This window comes from Stegastes partitus, unplaced genomic scaffold (assembly GCF_000690725.1).
Source record: "Stegastes partitus isolate 25-593 unplaced genomic scaffold, Stegastes_partitus-1.0.2 Scaffold1125, whole genome shotgun sequence".
Taxonomy (NCBI): Eukaryota; Metazoa; Chordata; class Actinopteri; family Pomacentridae; genus Stegastes; species Stegastes partitus.
The window spans coordinates 76478-97794 of NW_007578856.1; the positions used below are offsets into that span (position 1 = coordinate 76478).

The window sequence follows — 21317 nt, forward strand, 5'->3', positions numbered from 1 at the left end:
GTGCAGCTGAGTTTTGAAGCAGCTGAAACTGAGATATGCTCTTGAGAAGTTGAGATAGCAAAGTATTACAACAGTCAGTCCTGTAGATAGCAAAAGGGTGCAGCAGGAGCTCTGCATTGCATTCTAGCCGTGTTCTTCAAATGATAAAATGCATTCTTGGTTATGTTTCAAATGCGAGGCTAAAAACTGAGCCTTGAGTCAAAGCTGACTCCAAGGTTCTTCACTTGTTAACATGGATTTAATGCCAGTCTTGTTGCTGTCACATTAGGTTAATAGTCAGCCTTCAGCAACACAATGAACAAGTGCCTCTGTCACATTCCAGAGTAAGGGGGATGGCATTAATGAGAGCGAAACTAATCTAACCACACCCAACCTGGTGAAATAAATGTGTTTTTCTGTTGTTTCTACAGTTCAAAGTTCAAAGCTTTACAGTGGTGAAACCTGTCTGTGGAGACGTTGACACTTGTGAGCTGTTTACACCTTCAGCAGAGTAGAAAGTTTCTTCAATGCCATTTCCAGGGAGTGGCTTACAAGCATTATTAATGAGATCACAACCAGTTTGGAGCTAATTGTGATGCAATATGTCAATATGTTGCTCCCCGGTCGCTGATTAAACCCCTAAAAAAGATCTCTATGCGTCAAAATGAGTTTTTTCACTCTTCACTTTTCACCGTTGCCTCAGCTCATCTACAACTTTGCTCAAACATTGTCAAACAACTCTTCACTACACAATGGCAAGCTGTAATTCCAGATAAATCCAGTCATACATGTTGGAACTAGAAGCATAATTCTGAAGAAGAATGATTCAGAAAAGGGTTCAGTTTACTGGATATGTAACCCAAGAAGTCTGACTCCATGTTTTTAAAGCTGTTATCACTACACTGCAGTTTTAATTTAGAAAAGCTCATCCATGGTGCTGAGTGCAAAGGTGACTTTGAACAAGCTAATAATGTTTGCCAATAATACATGGTTTAATGAGTAGTATGTGTTTATTACAAGGTTGGACCACTTCTGGTTTATTTCTTAATGAAAATTTTATGAGGATGGTTAGATATATGTTCAGAAAAAAGTAATAAAAATAAAAATAAACAACCGTGAGACTTACAATAAATGTTAAAGTATTTTTTACAATTATTTTGAGGAAAATTTGCCAAACCACAAAAAAGTTAAAGAACATTTCAATTGATTTCGATTGAATTTTAGATAATGGGGAAATAAGTATAGTTTTGCTGTTTCAATGTTTAAATAGCGAAAGTGTAGGTTAGACTGACTTTTTTAAATTTTTTATTTTAGATGAGCGTCGACTCAATATTGATTCAGTTATGGCTGAAAATCCGACATTTATGCAACAGCATGAGGAGCACATTACATTTGGTTGAGTAATTTAATGTTTATGCAAAGAAACAAAAAACCCAACTCTCCTATCCATAATTTGATACTTACAATACAATATATAAGTCTCATTGATTAGCCAAAGGTGATCGATCATTTCAACTTGCTACAATAACTGAATCCAGATTCCAGCTCTGAGTAGTGAACATCCAGTCTATACCTCCCCCACGGGCACATTTGCTGTATTTTGAAAGTCCCTGGCGGAGGACCGTTAGTACACCCTGGCTGACTTGACAGGTGGACGCTGCTAGTTAGTTTAAGGGTGACGGCTAGCTAATGCATAATGTTTGAAAACAGTCATGGGCTCTAATTCGTTTTCGGGCTTGTGTTAACGGAGGTGAACGGCCCGGCGTGTGAAACTACTCGGCCAACAGACGGCAGAAAGAGTCGCTGCTCTCCTCTCGGCAGTCCGTGGGGTTGACGAGCCCCGGCAAGAGTTTCAACTTAATGTTAGCTCGACGGCTAACTAGCTAACACGGTTTGTGTCGCAGTCAGCAGGTCGACCGGCTAGCACGGCAGGTACGAAAAAAAAACTTGAGAAGGCTCGACGAGTTAGCGACACCCCACCGGTGGTTTCTCTATTCATCTGTTGCCAGTTGGAAGTGGAATGAACGTGATTTGAGGCGTAGCCTTTTCGGACACCGTCAGAGAGCCAGCAGCCTATCCCGGAGGATCAGCCACTTGAAATGCCTTCTACTCGTAACTTGTAGCTAACGACTGGCTGTACAACGTTACAATGGGTTGTATCGGCAGCTAGCTTGCTCCGCGTTAGCCGACCATGTAAGCTGTGCTTGTCACGAAAACGACTTGTGACTTGATCGCGGTAGGACGGTAACAGCAGCGGGAGGCACCTCCGACGAGAAAAAGACGCACCGAGACTCCGTGCTGTCTCTTCCCTCTCCCCCCTCCTCCTCCTTCTCTCTCTCAGCGCACCAGTCCGGCTAAACTGGAGCGTTTTACCGTTTGACGCGCCCATATGCCTGCGCCTACGCCCGTCTCACCATCCTGAAGCCAGAGAGAGACGGAGGGAGGGAGGCAACGGCAGCTCCGGGGTCCCCGACACTCAGCCGAGGAGAGGCATCGCTGAAATGAGATGAGGCTCAGAAATGGAACTGTGGCCACTGCGATTATTTTCTTCACGTCTTTCCTCAGCCTCTCCTGGTACACAGCATGGCAGAATGGCAAAGGTAAGGTCCCTGTCATCTCGGTTACTACACAAATATAAGGTGTTGTTTTTTTGTTTTTTTGGAGGGGAGGGGGGGTTGGTTTTCCAGTCAGGGCCTGGTGAACTAACTGGCAGACATGGAGCTGACGTGTGACCAGTCAGAGAGCAGGTGTTGCTGTTCACCTCGGACCCATTCACTTTGTATTCAGTGGATTGCCATGAACAGGAAACGTTACCAGTTGTGTCATGTGCTTTGAGCTCACTATTCCCACTGTAACGTAAGAGCATAGCAAACCTGTAACCAGTCCTCATCTCCTCTCATCCCTATCAGTTTGCAGCACCAGGTGGAAGAGTTGCAACACTTCTGCATAATTACACTCCTCAGTTGGGTTTTGCTCCCTGCATAAACATTACGGTCTTTCATCTGAGCATTAACTGCAGTTTTTTCTTTTTACATGTCCTGTCAAACATCTGGGCTCAGGCTTATTACACAAGTGTGTTTGTGTTTTAGTTGTGCCTAGGGCTGAGTGCCTACAACGCCAGGGCTAACCCAGTCCGCGTGGGCAGGTTTATGGGTCTTTGTGACCTGTTATCAGCAGAGTGTAAATAATTGCAGCCTTTAGATAAATTCCAAGCCAAGGCTTCATGTTGGGAATACTGTGGAGCTTATCAGCTTGATGAAATATTTTCCTTTAAATGGAGTCCAGTGAGTGACAACACAAGAGCAGGCTGCAGGCTGGTCGACTGGTGAGATGAGAGTGTGTGTGATAAGGAAAGGCCCATAGAGATTGTGCCCTCATTTTTGCGGCACCTGTTGATACAATGCAGTAATCCAATCAAGATTGCTGATAGCAGACCCTTCTGTTTAATCTGACATAAATGTCACAAGGTATAGTGATGATCACAGTGGCAGCTGTCCAGTGTTTAATCTAACATTTATGTCAGATTAAACACAAGGTTATTGATAGCAGACCCTTGAGTTGAATCTCACATAAATGTCACAAAGTACAATGATGATCACAATGGTTGCTGGTCTTTTATAAGGTGGAAACAAGTATGTTTTTATCTTTACGTCTTAGTTGTTTGTGAAGTTTATCATATGGTTAAATGTACAATTTTTGAACCGATGAAATTTGCAGTGAAATACTTTCGTTTCCCCTGACCATTTAGGCAAAAATATGAAAGTGAATGTGGGCTTTTAACTCTTGATTTTTACATTGGATTCAGAGGATGTCTCTGTCCAAAACTCTTAAGCAACAGGAATTCCCAAGGATGCTCAATAGTCCATTTTTACAGCAGTTATTTTGACTGCAGTGAGCACCGGTGTCACTAATAACATTGACCATTTATTTTTTGTATTTAAGTTAGCTTTAAAGATGTGACAGAAAGCCATTGTCACAAACAACCTGGAACTGAGACAGAAACTGAAGTCATCATTATTATTTTTACCTGTGGTTTTCTAATAGTCATGTGAAAATGTCTTCAGTCAGAAAGGCCTACGAGCAAAGTGGCACTAATGCTGCTATTTAAAGATGAATGCACTGGACTGTATGATGGCAGCACACTGCAGCTTAAAGGTTCCCTGTGGAGTGTTTGACCTCTACTCGGGCTATTGAAACTGGCTTTTGTTTTTGTGAGTGGTTCCCATTTTGTTTGTCACGTGCACAAGGATGTGCATGCTCACATGCCAGGCCACTGACAGACAGTTGACGAGATACAGTCGTACCAATGGTGTCGTACTAATCCAGTGGCGGGAACATGCCAAAACATACAGTCATGTGCCAGCAAAGAAAGATAAAGAAGACTACAGACTGGTTAACTTGGGTGTAATATTTTTTAAAATACTTAAAATCTGTTGTATGGGCATGGAAATGCACCTGGGATGTTTTTACTCCGGGGTATCCACAATGCATTTTAGGAGGCTAAAAACTGATGAACATTCAGACAGTGAGCAGAGGAATAACTATAGCAGCCTCAACTCTACAACAGACTGCAATTTTTTGTATTCGATTCGTGTATATGCAGTTTCTGTTTATCTTTCAAGTTTCTCTATGTCTTATTGGCAAATTTCCCCAACATGATTGTTAATTTGATGTTGTTTTGCTTATGTCCAGCATTTCTTTCCTAATTACTACCTTTGCATTTATTGTGTTTAGGTTTGATATACTTGTCTACAAGCTGCTGTGCATTGAGAAACACAGTATTTAAAGAAAATCGTGTTTGTTTGATCACAAGTTCATCTCAGTTCGGACAAATATTCATGTTCTCGGGTTAAACGGGGATATTAGCAGTAATGAAGAGCTATTTTTGGCCCTGTAGGTAAAGTTGTTCCATAAATTCTGTGCATTCAAATAGCTGTGATTCTTGGATGGAAATGTATGTTCTCTGTACATATCTTTGGGTTGTTTTCTCTCTTTTTGTGACAGAGCTCAAATGTGACGGTATCCTAGCTGGGTAGAGGGACAAATATAAAGACATGCTCATGAAATGTCATAAATAAAAAAGATATACAGACATTCTTGCCGAAAATGATTCTGCCACTCCAAGATTCCTGAAGCTGACTATATATTATTTATCAGTTGTCTCCCCAGTTTGTGTCTCAGCATATTAATCCCAGCGCACATCAAACTCTGATTAGTGTGTGGCCTTTAGTTGTTCGCCGTACCTGCATCAACAACATCACAAGCTTTATTTATGTACTTTACATAGCATTGCACTGGCTACCTGCCTCTCTGTGTCTGTGTTGTTTTTTTTTTTGTCTTAACATGCGATTTTATAATACAGGTTTGTCTTTCTTTTTTTAAAACCTATGAGTCTCTTTTATGTCCCGTATCATTTCTCCCTGCAGTTATAGATGGCTCCTTCTGTTGACTCTGCCCAGCGTGGGTGTTTAGAGTGTACTTGGCCTCCGGCATTGAGTCATTTTGAAAATGCAAATTTTCAAAGCCCGTTTTGCTATTTGTACACGGGAAACATATTTGTATTAAGGCTCAGGACTGTGTTGTATAATTCAATTACTGCAGCCTAAGGACATATGTAGTTGTTTTGTTTTGGGGGGCTACTGGGCTGGAGAGGTAATCTTGGGTGAAGTTCTGATCTTCATTTTTTTTTTTCTCTCTCTCTTTTTTGCCGAACCCTTTGGTTCTGACGGCTCGTTCTGTTCCTGGTCACTTGACTGCTGTGAATGAAGGCTGTGCCAGTCAGCTGTCCAAACACTCCATGTTGAATGACTCTCTAGAATGTGTACTTCTCTGTCAGAGTCTCCTCCATCCCCTAGTGAGAGACTGCTCTCTGGTATCTCTGTGGCTACATCTCAAGTAGACCATAACATGTTAACGCCTGATAAATATGAATAATAATGGTAGAGCTTGAGATGGAAGAAAAAGGTGGATGTAGTAATATAGTGGGACACTTTCTTCAGTGAGATATGTTATTTATACACTGGCAACAAGTCTCCATGTGTTTTGAATGCATTGGATATCGAAATGCATTTCCTAACAGTGAGATTGTTGCCAATTAGGTTCAGCAGAGTGTTGCAGCTTGAAGACCTCTCTTGTTTTTTGCTTATCACATTAATACCAGCGTAGCAAGTAGAAGGAAAATGTACTTGCGTCGCTTACTTAAAACTGATGAGGCAGTCGCAGCCAAGAAGAGAAAGTGTCTATTACATTTCACAGCAACAATCAAATCAAAGTTGGCAAAGATTACGTAATCTACTATCTATGCACTCTGTCCTGATGATGGAGTGCACGCACATTAGCTGCCTTGTTTGTTGTCAACCTTATGTGTTGGAAAATAGCACCATAGTCACATTGTGCCAACACGTGTTGCTTTCAATTTTCCATTAAACCCTTTTTAAAATAAATAGATAAATAAATAAAAAAAAAATTCTTGGGTTTTTGTTAGTCAGTTAGGCTTTTTGTTCAGGAAGTCTCATTGTGATCGAAATCTCTTGTAAAGGAAGTCTCTGTAGAGCAATCTACAGATTACCACCAACAATGAAAGTCAACCACACAAAGCAGTTGTCAGATAGACAGACACTAATTTAAACTGTCACAAATATTAAAATATCAGCATGTAGATCTTTTAGATACTGCTGAGGAACTAGCGTCTCTAGCTTCTGTTTGTTTTCATTTCAGTGCTTCGGTGGAGCAACCTTTGCCAGTTTTGAGCTGGTATGAGAAACCTTTGCAGCCAGTGTAAACTTTGATTTCAAGCCTGATAATTACGGTTGTTTTCATTGGGCCTGACGAAGGTTGTTAAGTGTCTTGTCAGCTTTCACTGCAATGGAATGAAACCAGAGGTAAGTTGATGCTTTGCAGATATGCATGTTAACCATCCAACTCTTTTCATAAAACAGTCTTGAAGTGTGACTGATGTCTAGAGTAATGGATCGAGCTGCTCCGCGGAAAATGTTACTGAGTAGTTTAAAGATAGTGGCAGCAGCATGAGCATAGTGTGATTGTTTTTTTCTGTTCGTAAAGGAGAAATTGTGCTCTAGTATGAAAGTCCAGTGTACATGTCTAGTTTAATTTGTAGAAATGACGTGGAGATGTTTTAGGAATGATATTCATTGTTTGATACCGTTATTTCTGTCAGCACCATATTAAGACTTCCTCTGTGATTTCCAGCCTAAGACTGAGACAACTCTAAGGTGCTCACGGCTTCAGCAGATTTGTTCAGTTAACAATTAAAAAGCACAGAACATTCTTCCTTCTTGCAAATGTGGCTTCCCCCCTCGGTTTACTTGAGCCTATACCTTTTCCTTCCTCTGTGTTTAAAGGCATGGCTTTCTTCCATCATCACATCACTCCAAAAACAATAGGGCCAAAAATAGCTCATGTTATTGCAGTAAAGGAGGCAAATGAGCAGGCTCATACTGTAAGGTAGGCTAGAGTTCATTAGTTAGAACGGGAGAGGATGTGGCTTGCACTTTGTGTGTTTTTTTTTTTTTTTTTTTCAGTTGTAGTATCTGGCTGTGTGTGTGTGCATACATTCAGCTTGTGTGAGGTAGGGCAGTTTGCCAGGCAAATCCTAAGTGGCCTGGAAGGAAGAAGAGAGTAGAAAGACCAAATCTTACAAGAGAGAGAAGGAGAAGAGCCTGAGGTGGGCTGTAAGACGGAGGGAAAGAACGAGAATGCTGACGAGGCACTGAAACCGTGTGATACTTCTTTTTTTTTTTTTGATGTGTTTTGTATCCTGCAGTCACACACACACACACACACACACACACACACACACACATACATACATACACATATCCACCTCCCTTTATCCCAGATAGTACCCACTCTGTTGAAACAGACATCTTCCGCTGTTAATAAGTTAACAATCATTGTTGTTTCCCTCCTCGTGCTTCTGTTCACTTCCTTTGTCCCACAAAGCTCGCCATTCATTCATACATGTTCCTCATTTGCCTCTGGACTGAATTCCCAGACTGCAACACAATTTGTCCTCAGTGTCTGAGGAGAAAAGAGATGATCATTGTTGGACTCTTAAGTGTTCTCTATTGAATAATCTGTGGCCTAAGCTTGCTGTATATCCTGGGATGTGTCTGTACATGTCGGTGTGTCAGCGGTTATGAAGACCTGCTAACATCAGGACACTGCACTCAAGGTGGTGACCTTTTTAAAAGAGTAGTTTACAAGTTAGAAGCCACATACAGGAGGGCTGAAAAAATCAGAACGTGATTGTTTTGACAGACAATGATAAATATTCACTTTTATCATCAAAAAATAGGGTCGAGTGAATTTTGCTGCTATCTATATGAAGTAAGCTTGTTCCCATTTGTCTAGAGAATAGGTTTCTGGTATTTGTTGGTCTGTTGTGACAAATTTTACCTTTTACAACTAATTACAGTCTCTGCAATTTCGATATTGCACTTTGTTTTTTATAGATTAGTTGCTTAGCCCTAACATATACCTACCAGGAATTATGGGGTTCACGTACACTCTTTTTGGTGTAAGGGCAGGTTTCTTATAGATAATATGCAGCACAATGCATTGAATTTTTTTCACATAACTACATCAATATATTATTATTCTATAATCATTATGTATTAATTAATGTAATAACTTTTTAAATGATTAATTTATTAATTGTTCTGCATACAACACCATTCTAGTGTAAAGTGGCGATTATAATTTATTTATAATGAATGAATAATTTTTCAACTTTTAGAATGCTGAGCACAAAAATATTCAGGTTACTATCTTATAGACCAGAAATGGCATTAAAGTTAAATTTAAAAGATTTAAGAAGCAACAACCAGTTTCTCATTTTTGCTTGTAAAATGTCCGTCTTGATTAAATAGCAGATTATTCTCTGTCTGTCAACTAATCAGTGAATCAACAAATCCATCAGCCCTAAAAATAGTTTAATGGACTCTAAGCTCTGGGTCCCACTGGATATCATTAAACAATTGATTGGGGACATCGCTGAAAGTGAAGTTTCCAAAAAAGAGTGCTATCCCTGGCTGATTGTAGCCTTACAGCAGCCAAGTGGAGCCAGAGGAGTGGAAGTAAGCCAAGCAGGGCCATGCTTTCAGCTCGGTGCTGTCAGGCAGCACGCTCTGCCACAAAGAGACACGGCCGGCTGCAGGAGCTTATCATGACTTACAGCACAGCAGAGGAAGAACAGTGGGTGGAGGTCAGGAGAAACAATGAGCCCATGGTGAGGAAGCAAAATTAAGAATCTGGGTTTGGAAAGTTGCCAAGGGGGCAAATATTAGTCAGGATTTTTCTGATACTTCCTCACTTCTTGACCCCACACCCTTTTTTTTTTCTCCCTTAAAGTAAAGTGAAATGGCTGTGGCGTGCTTCAAAGAAAAAGGGACAGAATGGGATAAAGGTGTGCATTTTCTCTGTCTGCAAACTACATGGAACCGTTCAGGGAATATCACTTGCCTACTCATGGATCGACTTGCACTTCTTGTCAGGAAAATACCACCAAAAATCAATACTACTACTCTGTGCGTGTGCAATATTATTTATGTGTGTTGGTGTGCTTGTTTTTCTGTGTTAAGAGAAGTGTTGCAGGATGTGGACCTAGTGAAACCGTGCAGCAAAAAACCTGGTCTTAACTAATATCATTTTAAAATGATTAAAATGAGCTTATCTGTACTTCCTCTGATGGGTATGGAAATGCCCTACAGATGATCCTTCATACGAATGTGGTCGAAAAGAGCTAAACTCTGAGTCGTACTGTGTCTGTTTCAGGCCATGAGGCATTTTTCCATTAATGCTGGAATATCTATCAACTTTTACATCTGCTTGCTAAACACCACCATGTTCTCTGCTCTGTTTGAGAGCCTGGTTAAATGCTTTGTGTTGCACAAAGCAGCTGCAGTGTAGAATCACATGGCCAGCAGCTGCACCACTTGAGGGTCTTCATACATGCATAATGAATGTGGACATGCTTTTCAGCAACACAGACAAGTTTTAAGGACTGTTCAGTTTGGTAGGGCTGCCGGTTGTATGGCAAAATATGAATAAAAGCTAAAGTGCTTTTGAGGTAAATTAGTGGCAGTGCAGAGATTGAAAACTGGCCTCTAGTATGCTGCTCCTGGTTTTGTGGCTCATTTCTACAGTTGGATACTGCTTCTTTTGGAAAATATGTTGCTTATTATCCACCAAATATCCGGGTTACTCAGGATGTTTTATCGCTGATCAGTTATTAAGAGTCATAATGAGTCTCCTTTTGTAGGAAGTGGTTCCCAGTGAGTGATTGCACATCATTAACAGGGACATTGTTTTTGAAAAGTTACATTTTTGTAAAGTTCTTCAAATGTGTTTTTTTTTCATTGAGAACCTCACAAAAAGGTGAAATTTATGTCTACTGTTTTGGGAAGACCTTAAGATCCTAAAGAGAGATATCTCTAAATACAGCAGACGAAACTAAATCCATGAATATTTTGTGTGTGTGTGTCTGTGTGTGTGCGTGTGCGTGCATGTGTGTGTAATTGAGTTAAATGACCCCTTAAACACAATTTCCTCTTAACAGCTGTTGTAGAGTCATCTGCACCTCTAGTAAAAATTTCGCTGAGCTTGTATTTCAAGCACAATGAATCACTACTTTTTCACAAAATAGGTATTTAACCGATTCATTTTCCAGTTTACAAGAACGGCTTGTTTGCCAGCACACACCGCACGTCGCCATTTCCTAATTACTTGTTTTCGATGTCATTTGGGATAGATTGATTGTTAAATTGGGCGGTTGTGTATTTCAGAGGGAAAATGTGCTGCAAAAGCGAAATTCAGCTGTAACAGGGACATCTGCATATTATGTACTGGAACTCTCACTCATGCAGACATAAACTGCACAAGTCCCTCATCAGCACTCATGAACTCGCAGTCAGCAGCATGCATCAGCAAGGGAGGAGGAGGTCAAGGACAAGATCAGTGTGAGGGCTTTTGATGAGCTGATGGATTGACTGATAAAACTCTTAACACTCTGGTGAGTTCAAGGCTGGATTTTTTTTGTAAAGTATTTCTCGGCATTAAGATTATCCTCGCCCTCACTTAAACTTTGAAATTCATTCAGATTTTAGATTCAGAGGCCTGCGCAGCCAAGCTCAGGCTGTCAGCATCTCTCTCTCTCTCTCTCTCTCTCTCTCGCAAGTCAGTCCTCGGATGCTTAAATTACTGAAACTGATGTCAAGGTGAGCACAGTGTCATAACAAGCACAACAACTATCATGTAACTATGAATTACTAAGTGCCTCTAAACATTGTGTAGAAAAGAGAGCTCTGAGTGTTCAAATGAGAGACGTTATGAACGACGTGTTTTGCAAAACAGCTCATTTAGGATACATTAATGACAGAGCCTATACCAGGTCATCAAATCAAATCATGTTTAATTATATAGCATGTTTTACAACAGTCTGAATTGAAAGTGCTGTACATATTATATGGCAGCCAGCTATGAAATATGTGCAAAGAGGAAGACCGGATGCATAATTGCAAAATCCATCAATGCATACATGCTTGTACACTTGTTCTTGAAAGCCATGTTTCTCTTTCCTGGAAAAAGCAATTTTACAGAAGTGTTTGACGTTTACAGGAATTTGAAAAAAATGCACATGAGCAAAAAAAGAGATGGAAAACATATTTAGCCACTCAAAACTGAAGACGCCTCTTGGGTGAAAGGTGAAAAAAGCAAAAAGAGAAGTCCAGTTGTCGTCTACTAAAGCTCTTAGGATTAGCTTGACCTGGATGACTGAGAATCCACACACACATTAAACATATTAAGACATGTCAGTTTCTTGCAGTGTCTTCAGGCACTTGTGTTGTCAGTTGAAACATCAGCTTAAAAGAGTTACAGTTTTAACATACAAGCTTCCAGTTTTCATCTACGTCAGTGTTAAGGCTGGAGCCACTTAGATATATCTGCTGTAAATGTATTAGCTATGAAGTTGCAGTACAAGACGAACTGCTAAACACGAAGGAGATTCTTCTTTTTTTAAATCAAATATGTCCAAATGGGGCTGCAAGGTGGAGTGATGGTTAGCACTGTTGCCTCACAGCAAGGTCGCCGGATTGCGTCCCAGTGAGGACACCCAGGATCTTTCTGCGTGGAGTTTGCATGTTCTCCCCGTGCAGCGTGGGTTCTCTCCGGGTTCTCCGGCTTCCTCCCACAAGGTCCAAAAACATGTTGAGGTTAATTGGTGATTCTAAATTGTCCGTAAGTGTGAATGTGAGTGTGCTTGGTTGTCTGTCTCTTAAGTGTAGCCCTGTGATAGACTGGTGACCTGTCCAGGGTGTCCCCTGCCTTCACCCTAAATCAGCTGGGATAGGCTCCAGCCCTCCACGACCCTAGTGAGGACTGAGCGGTGTATAGATAATGGGTGGGATGGATAGATATGTCCAAATGGATTGTTTTTGGAATAGAGTCATGACTTCTGATTTCAATGTTTTTTTTGTGTTAAACTAATGCTAATCAAAACGTTTTTTCTTTAGCTGTTTGGTGAGTTAATCTGCAGAATGGAAGGATGGCAGATCAAATTAAAGCATCTCTAGCAATATAAGAGTTAACACACCAACTTCAAATTTGCTAAATGTAACATTTTATTAGCACAATATTCACATGTTTGTGTGTGTGCCCTTTTTGTTTTTTTAGTGAATGTGAGGCCTGAATCTGTTTGTTATAAAGCCTAATTGTTGAGTGTATTGGTTTGGCATGTATCCACCCCCTCATTCCTCCTACATATCCCATTAATAAATAAAATAAACTATACAATAGAATCGAGGATGACACACGAGGACAAAATATCTCAGGAGGGGGATGGCTGTGAAAACCAGGAGAACAAAGTGTATGCAAAGATAAAAGTGGAAACGGTGTAGAGGACTGGGCCACTAAAAATACTGAAATATGAAAAACGGTGTGAAATGAGGAGGAAGGAGCGAGCCAATGTTAAGAAAAGAGGTTCGATGCAAACAGAAAGGAGAGGAGACATCGTCAGGCTCAGAGGCAGAGCGTAACCACTTAGCCCTTCCCCCGCTACTCATGGTTCTAGAGAGCAGAGAACAATAATGAGATTTATAGATGTACTCCAGACCTCAGGTAGGTGTAATTGTTTAATGCATTTTTCAGTTTCATTTAGTCATCTAGAGGCTGTCAAGTAGGTTCACCGCTCACTAAGGTGGTAACAGCAGACGACGAGCATTCGTTCTGCACCGTTCAGTATGCGATGCTCGTTTCGGTGTGACATGTTGGCCGTTTGGGATACCCTGTAAACTGGTTACTGTCAGACTTCTGTGTATATTGACAAACTTGCACTTCCATGTTGAATATTCAGCTTCACTTGGAGCGTTTTGGCAGCGCACCAGCTGGGCAAATACTAATTTTAATTTCCCCTTGAATTTGACAGTGATACCACCTGATTTACCTGTTTTGTTTCTTAGCTTGAGTGGCATGTTTATAGTAAGTCAAGGCCAATTCTTTAACAGTAATGGGAGTGACTCTTTCCTGAAATGCCAGGAGACTTGTGTAAATCCTGCCCAGCATACTTGAGCATTGACACATGTTCCTGGTACTGCACTTCCATGAAAGTGATTGTGACATTACTTGCCACACACGAAAACACCTACAGTTTAGCCACCTACTGCATGGGAAACGCATGATGAAATAGAAACCGTATCTGCGTCTAGTTTCTGTTCCTGCGGTGCTCAATGTGTGTCCTTTTCTTTGCACTGTGGGATTACAGGTGGGGTTTCATCTCAGCAGTCCTGGAGTCCTACAATCAAAGGGCTGATGTGAAGATGAAAGTCTTGTTTCAGTTTTGAAGCTGCCCTTTTCATGAGGTTTGGGCCAAATGACAGCACCTGTCTGTGTGTCTTAGAGATCAACATTCAGGAGGAACAACATAGATCCTGTGCAAAAAAAAAGCAGCCGGGGCAGAGTGGACGGACAATAGCTCAGTCAGAGCGAGTGATGGAGAGGGAAAGATAAAGGGAGTCTGGGTTTTGTAGTAGTGAAGGGCTCCGTGAAAGGGCACAATAAATCTACCAGAAGAGGAAGATCAGAGACCGGCCAAACCCACACCCCACCGAACACACATACATGCTTGAGATGTTTTTTTTTCTAGTCTCCCTGTAAGCTCATAAATTTTGGAACAAAGTCAAGTCTTTGCTGCTAATACTGAGACTGAAGCTTGCAGTGTACACTCCATCCTAATACTGATTATTTGAATACATTTTTAACAGAGCATTTTCACCAATCAGTCACAACATTAAACCACCTTTCTAATGTTTTTGTAGCTCTGTCTTGTGCCACCAGAACAGCCCTGTCAGGGCACGGACTTGGGGCCTCTGGGAGTGTTAGGGGTGTTAGCAGTGGATCCTTCGGGTCCTTTGGGTTGCATGGTGAAGCCTCCTTGAATTGGGCTTGTTTGGACTCGTCCTGAGGGTGCTATATGAGATTGGTATCTTGGGAGTCGAGGGAGGTTAGAGACCAGGACAAATCTTTGGGGCTCTTTGTTGTGTTCTTCATGCCGTTCCTGAGCAGTTTTTGCATTGTGGTGGGGCGCATTTTTCTGGGTCTGCAACAAACGTGTCAGTGGATGGTTTGTGTAACATGCTGGGCTCAAATGTTTTTCAGTAGAACACTGCTTCGTAACAGATTAATAGATAAATGATAATCACTTCATCTTTCAGTGGTTTTAGTGTTATGGTGGATTTGTGTAACCGGAAAAACAAGCTAAACTAAAGGCAATTTTACACCTAAAGTTTGTCTATTCTTGTCTGAATTACTTAATGAGTTTGTAAAATTGGGATGTTTTTCCCAATTTTAACGAACCAAAATGCACCACTACAAACCACATAGGAGCATTAACTCTGCTTATTATATGTGTCTGGGGCAGGAGCAAAAAAGTAAATACATTAAGAAGGCCCTGCATTCTGGACTACAATATGTGTCTGTGAGAAAATCATCACATGTGATATCTCGGTTCTCAGCATACCTACTGCGGTTGCTACTGCAACTAAGCAAGCTGCTCCGGTTTGCATGCTTTGCCACATCTCAGACCATGAAGGACAACTAGCTACAAGAGCCGGGAAATTCAAACTTGCACTTGACAGTTAAGTTGGCTTGTGGTTCCCACCACAAAGAAACGGCTCCAGAGGTTGTTGGTTGGAAACCGGATTGAGGACACTTCCTCTAAAGAATCTCTGTGTCGTTGTCCCATCTGTGCACAAGTGCGATTACTACGTTCACCCCTGCCCAAACATATTGCACCAGAAGGGAAAACGAGCTAGAGACCAATCTAACCAGAATATAAAGCTGTGGAAACACCTTAACACAACACAGACTCGGCGCTGTATCCACAATATTTTATACATCTGTGTTCTCAGCCTACCAACAGGCCACAGCTATTCTCTTTTTCTTCACACTCCTACACAAACCGCTCCACTTCTTTCCCTGATTAGAGATTAACAGACAGTTTTCTTTAGTTCTTTCCAGTAAATTACCTTAAAAGTCATTTCTTGTACAACATCAAGTTCGTATTGCCAACAAACTGCTGACCACGAGTGCTGTATTGCTGTCAACGAAGTAATTATATAACGCTGCAGTATTTCAGAGATTTGAAAAGGAGATTTGTGACAAGTGCTTTAAAGCCTTCTACAATCTGAGAAATCTTGCTTGGGAAATTAAAAGAAGTAGCGCTCGCTCTGTTCCCTCTAGCAGCTTGTCTTGAAGCGCTCTAGAGATCTAATGCATCGAGCTCCAAACGGCTTCAGGAAACCAGTGCACAAATTGTCAGATTAGAACTCTCTTTGCTGGTTAGCCCGCAGGTGTTAGTCTCTGTAACCATATGCATGTGAGTGCGATCACGTTCATTCAGCTCTTCTACACTGACCTACAAAGGTAAAAAAAACAACACAACATATGTATCCTGTACAATAGGCCTTGTTTGGTATATTGAGTCGTTGTTGCAAGTGTCAAGTTCATTTTTGGTGTTCCAAGAGTCTTTACAAGATTTTTTACTATTGTAAAGTACAAGACATTGCATAATCTTAAACATGTCTTCTTTTTATGAGCCACTGTGCTGAATAAAAACAGCTGTATGGGATTTTAGCAGTGCTTTTGATGCAGATCCAAGTCTGGATGCAAAATAGTATTAAAACATTCAGTACTTTGTGCAGCCCTGGTGAATATGAGCGTTCCAAGTGATTTCTAGTTATAGTTTTGTTGTCATCTTACTGTATGATGTTAATGCTACATTGGGATTTTTTTTTTTGCTGTAATGACAAGTTTTCACTGCTTTTGAGTAATGTCATTTGAAACGATGCGACTTGGCCTACAAAAGTGGCATAGAAATGAAATATATCCTGCAACTGATTGTCTAAATGACAAATTACGTTACGGCCTAATTTATAAAGTACCACCGACACTTGATAGACACACATTTTTGCACTCCCATTATCAGACATTTATTAGTGTTGGATCTGTCTAGGGATTGCCCAAGTTTGACATTATGACAAGGAACCCTGTTCTCTTTATAGCTAAAAGTATCAGACTGTGGCTTATTTAATTCATGGGAATTTACCGAGAGATTTTTGTCACCTGCTAATGCATCCTATTTCACTTTTCTTTTTACTTCTAGAGAAGCTGATAGCGTATCAGCGGGAGTTCCATGCTTTGAAAGAACGACTTCGTGTGGCAGAGCACAGGACGCTGCAGCGCTCGTCCGAGCTCAACAGCATTCTTGAGCAGTTCAGACGTGCCATTGCTGAAACTAACAGCAGCAAAGATGCCCTCACAAACTTCTCAGGTAACGGACACATGCAAAGACATATAACGGCAGGCTGAGTCATTTTTGTGCAACTGATGTGATAACATTACCTGTGAATTTGACAATGCTTTCTTTGTATCCTCTGCTGATCTGGATAAAATCACAAATGTGCTGTGCTCCTAGATGTGACAAAAGGTTTTTTGTTTTGCTTGCTGTTTGGTTTTGAGACACTGCAAAACAGATAAGATCTTGTCTTTTCCTCATTCAGAGGGGAAGTACCTCTCTGAAAAGCTAGCTTATTTTCAGTTAAAATTAAATGTGTCTTTCTTGATAAGTTTCAGATTGGCAGGATGGATTCACCCTCAAAACCACTGTGTGCACAATAGAACCGAGCTGACTCTAATCACAAGAACATTTCACTTCATAACACAGCACATAATTCAAATCCAAATGTACAACTGTAGGTTGTAGTCTTGTTTTTAAGCTTATTAGGGCTGCAAGTTAGGATCTTTGAATAATCTGCTAATTATTTACTTGAATATACGATATATAAAACGCTAGAAATCTATGGAAAAGACATGCTCAAGTAGATGTAATTAGATTGTTTTTTTTATTCAATCAGCATTCCATAGCCTAATAATATTTAGTTTATTCCTCTGTTTCTAACAAAGAAGAGCCATGTATTTTTTGCGCTTTAGAAGCTAAAACTAGAAACTATTTTGTTGGTGTTAAAACACTACCAAAACAATAAAATAATTACCAAAATAGTTTTCTAATCGTAATACATTTCATGTTGCGGATTGTCTATCAATCTTAAAATTACATGTCCTTTGCATATTATGTATTATTGTCATAATGGTAGAGTTATGCTTGTAGTGCACTGCAAAAAACGGTCAGAGTTTTACTTTACTTTTCATTTTGGTGTTTAATATGCATTTTCAGGCATTTTTAAATGTTTATTTTATTGTGTACTCAATTTGATTAAAAGATTTTGTCTTATCTGTTGCAGTAGTCTTCCATATTGCAATGAAAGGGAGTCTCGCAGCCATCAAGTGTTCTCAAAAAAGTTCTGATTTTACGTTGTTATTAAATCAGTGTATAGTCAAACATTTAATTCAGTAGCTCTGTAGTTAACGCATCACTTCAGTGTTGACAGCTGCTGCTTAAAAGTCTCATAATTTTTTCACTCTTTATGGCATTTCATCTTTATTTGACAGTCAAGCGAGATAGGAAATGAGGGCAGAGCGAGGGTATGACATGAGACAAAGGTCTCCCAGCCAGTAATTGAATCAAGGACATTCTGGTCATGTGGTGCGCACCGGAACAATTAGGCCACGTCCCTATAATTTTTCACTTCTGTCACCATTTGATGAAACTGAGAAGGGTTCTCCACCTAACTGGTTTCTTTGTGTCTGCTTTCAGATGAGACACAGAAACTACTGAAGGAGCTCGCAAACAGGAAGCCTCTCCAGGTGCCAAATATCTACCACCACCTGCCTCACCTCCTCAACAATGAGGGCAGCCTGCACCCTGCAGTGCAGGTTGGTCTCGGCCGCACAGGAGGTGAGAAGCACGAACACTGCGGATTCAGTATAACAATAGAGCTCCTGATTTATGAGGCTTTTTTTTCTCTTCATAATATGCATGCTTATGCTAAACAAACATAGTAAAACCTCGAGAGGTTCTCATTACGCCAGGGAGAACATCAAGTCTCTACAAGTTTTCAGTTTGTGACTGGTTCACAACAAGTATCCCCTCTGGACTGAGCTTTGCGAAAGGATATTTTCTGAAGAACATTTGCTGGGTTGAAGATAATTTTTGTCTGTTTATCATCCCTTATTTACTTCATATAGTATCTATCTGACCTCTTGATTGAAAAGGGATTTCCCTCCTTGTTATCAAATCTCTAATTTCTGACTTTTTGCACTTTGTGTGTTTAAATATTCAACAAGCCTGTGATGCCCACTGTACTTTTTTTTTTTTTAGTGCTTTTCAAAGAAGGTTTACACCAGGAACATCAACTGAAATTATTTATATTTAGGCCACAATAAATCAACAGCAACCCAAGCTCACAGAAGTGCAGCATGTCTTGTCAAGGCTGTCCTGTCATTAGCCTCCCATTCTTGTCACTTATTCTACTCCTCTTGCATAATTTTCTTTTCACTCTGATTTTCAGCCTTTTTTATTAAGTTAAGTTTTTTCTTCTTTTTACTCCTCAACCAGCAGCATACAACATGTGACCTCTGCTATATCAGGTTCTCTTTAAGAGGATTACTTATCTGGCTTTGCGAATGTGATAGGTGGAGTGAATTTGGGGCCCGGGGGAGGGAAGTTTAGGGGCTGAACAGCTCAAGTGGTGTTTCCACATTCCTAATGACAATGACTGAGGGGAAGAACAGAGGCCCTAGACAAATTAGAGGAAAGGAAGGGACAAGTCTATGTGGCATTATGACAGATGGGCAGGTATTTGTTATCTGTAGACAAGGTTTCAAGACTCGTTGGCTTTCTTTGAGAAATGAGAGGGAATGCCTACCCACTGATAATGAGTTTGTTGCTGCCTACTGCTTTGTTGTCAACAGCTTTCCACCCTAAAGTCAGCTGAGTTCATTGGAATTCACAGCCAGGCTGGAGGTACTGCTACAGGGAAAAGATCGTTGATCTGTGTGGTGGTGGGTCACAAAGACAAATGACTGCACACAGACTTTTTGCCCCTCCGCTAACTGTGAACGCCACATGACTTACTTGATTGGCTGCTGACAACTTTTGCCTCGAAGTGACAACAGTGACTTCACAGTCATTTTTTTCCTGTTATTCTATTGTGCTTAGTCTACCTCTGCATTTTTCTTTTTTTTCCACTTTTAGTCTTGTTTCACTGCTAGTCTAAGCATATCTGACATTGTGGTATTTATAGCTGTGTAAATTAGGACATCATCCCACTTGAAACTGAGCAAGGATTATGGGAAGAAAGAGCAGAGGCGACCTCTGAGACCTGTATGGTTGGGATGGGACCTGACTGAATCCCCTTTTAGACAGAAATCAACAAGAGTCGTTTGCTTGTCACTTGTGCCTCTTTACATAGTCACTACTTTGTTTGTTGCCAAGCAACATCGGTTATACACTAGAATTTGTTTATACCGACCAGCTATTTAACATGTGACAAGCTACATTCAAAGATCTGTTTTTGTCCTCTTTTGCTCCTGACTTTGGAATGCCTTTGCAGCCGTCTTTGTCTCTGCTAACTCTTCTGTTGGTCTGAGCAGAGTATAAACAGTCATGTGTCTGATCAGATACACGTGGTCTCAGACATTTCTTTTCTCCCCACTTAACAAAACCTCACTAGGGGAGCTGAACTTAGCTGACCCCACAGGTCTCATTGCTCTTTGTACAGACTAACACTAGGAGTTGCCAGTGCCATAACAGGAGTATGATCCCTCACTGGCGTCCCACTTAGAAGTGCTGCCAATTATGATGGTGGTTGTGTCCGTTATCATGTAGACCCCAGCTGGCAGCCCTGCTGCTGGGGAGTGAACTCAATTCTCTGCATTGGTGGGCAAGTGTTTTGATCTCACAATCTCTCCAAGACTGTGTAACGCTGCTTTTGTTCTTTCTGTGTAAAGGGCCACAAAGTCCGTACAAGTCTTGCCACTTGGCAAACATCTTGGTATCACCACCAGACAGTTATTTCAGACCAGCAAGACCAGATCTCTATCTACAGGAATGAGGGAGAGAGCCAAAACTGTAATTTCATTGGTCACTGGGACATAAAAACTGCATCAAATCTGATTTTTTTAAAAAAGAAAAAAAACAAAACACTGCTGAAAACATTTGGTGACTTTGCTCTATAAAAAAGTTTAGAAAACATTTTTAAACCTTTATACAAGCATGCGCTGCTTCACAACACTGTACTTGACACAGCACAACACCACAGTTGCCTGGATTTTTCCCAGTCCGACTGTTACAAAGCAGTTTATTAGATTTGGAAGGGAGGGGTGAAAGATGTGTCATTGGATTTCTCCTACAGATCGCTAATTAGGGTTCTTTAAGTAGCGATTCTCCTCCCTATAACATCCTTAGCTCGACACAGCAGAACTATCAATTCACCACAATACAAATCTCATGTCTGCGTGTGTTGCCTGTTTCTTATCTGAATTGCATTTCATTCTTTAGGAGGCATTGCTTGTAAGCCGTCAGCAAATGATTTAATGTGGCATAGAAACCTGTGATTTTGCTGATTAAGGAGTCAGAGTGGCAGAAGTTGTGGTCTAAGTTCATTAATCAGCACAATCTAATCAATAAGATCTAATCTGAAACTGATGCCTTTTAGTCGCAACTGCAGGTTTTTTAACATTTTCTTTATCGCTCTCCTTCCCTCCCTCTCCCTCTCACACACACACACCTTCACACACATGTAAACACTACACACTCAGTCATAACCCGTTATACACCAGGTACTAGTGTTCATCCTCTGTATCCCAACACATGGCTGACCAGTGCTAGAGGTGTGTATGTTAAACCTCATCCTGTGGCCAGT

At 40.8% G+C, this 21317-nt stretch overlaps 1 protein-coding gene across 1 annotated transcript in view; it reads left to right on the forward strand.

Moving 5' to 3' along the window:
- The first annotated feature begins 1627 nt into the window (after positions 1 to 1627).
- Positions 1628 to 21317, forward strand: part of mgat4a (alpha-1,3-mannosyl-glycoprotein 4-beta-N-acetylglucosaminyltransferase A) — a 34079-nt gene continuing 14389 nt past the window's right edge. Inside the window, exons 1-3 of the mRNA XM_008296393.1 lie at positions 1628 to 2579; positions 16658 to 16825; positions 18209 to 18349. Of these exons, the coding sequence (XP_008294615.1) occupies positions 2486 to 2579; positions 16658 to 16825; positions 18209 to 18349 (403 nt within the window). The 5' untranslated portion in view covers positions 1628 to 2485. The remainder of the gene's footprint in view (positions 2580 to 16657; positions 16826 to 18208; positions 18350 to 21317) is intronic.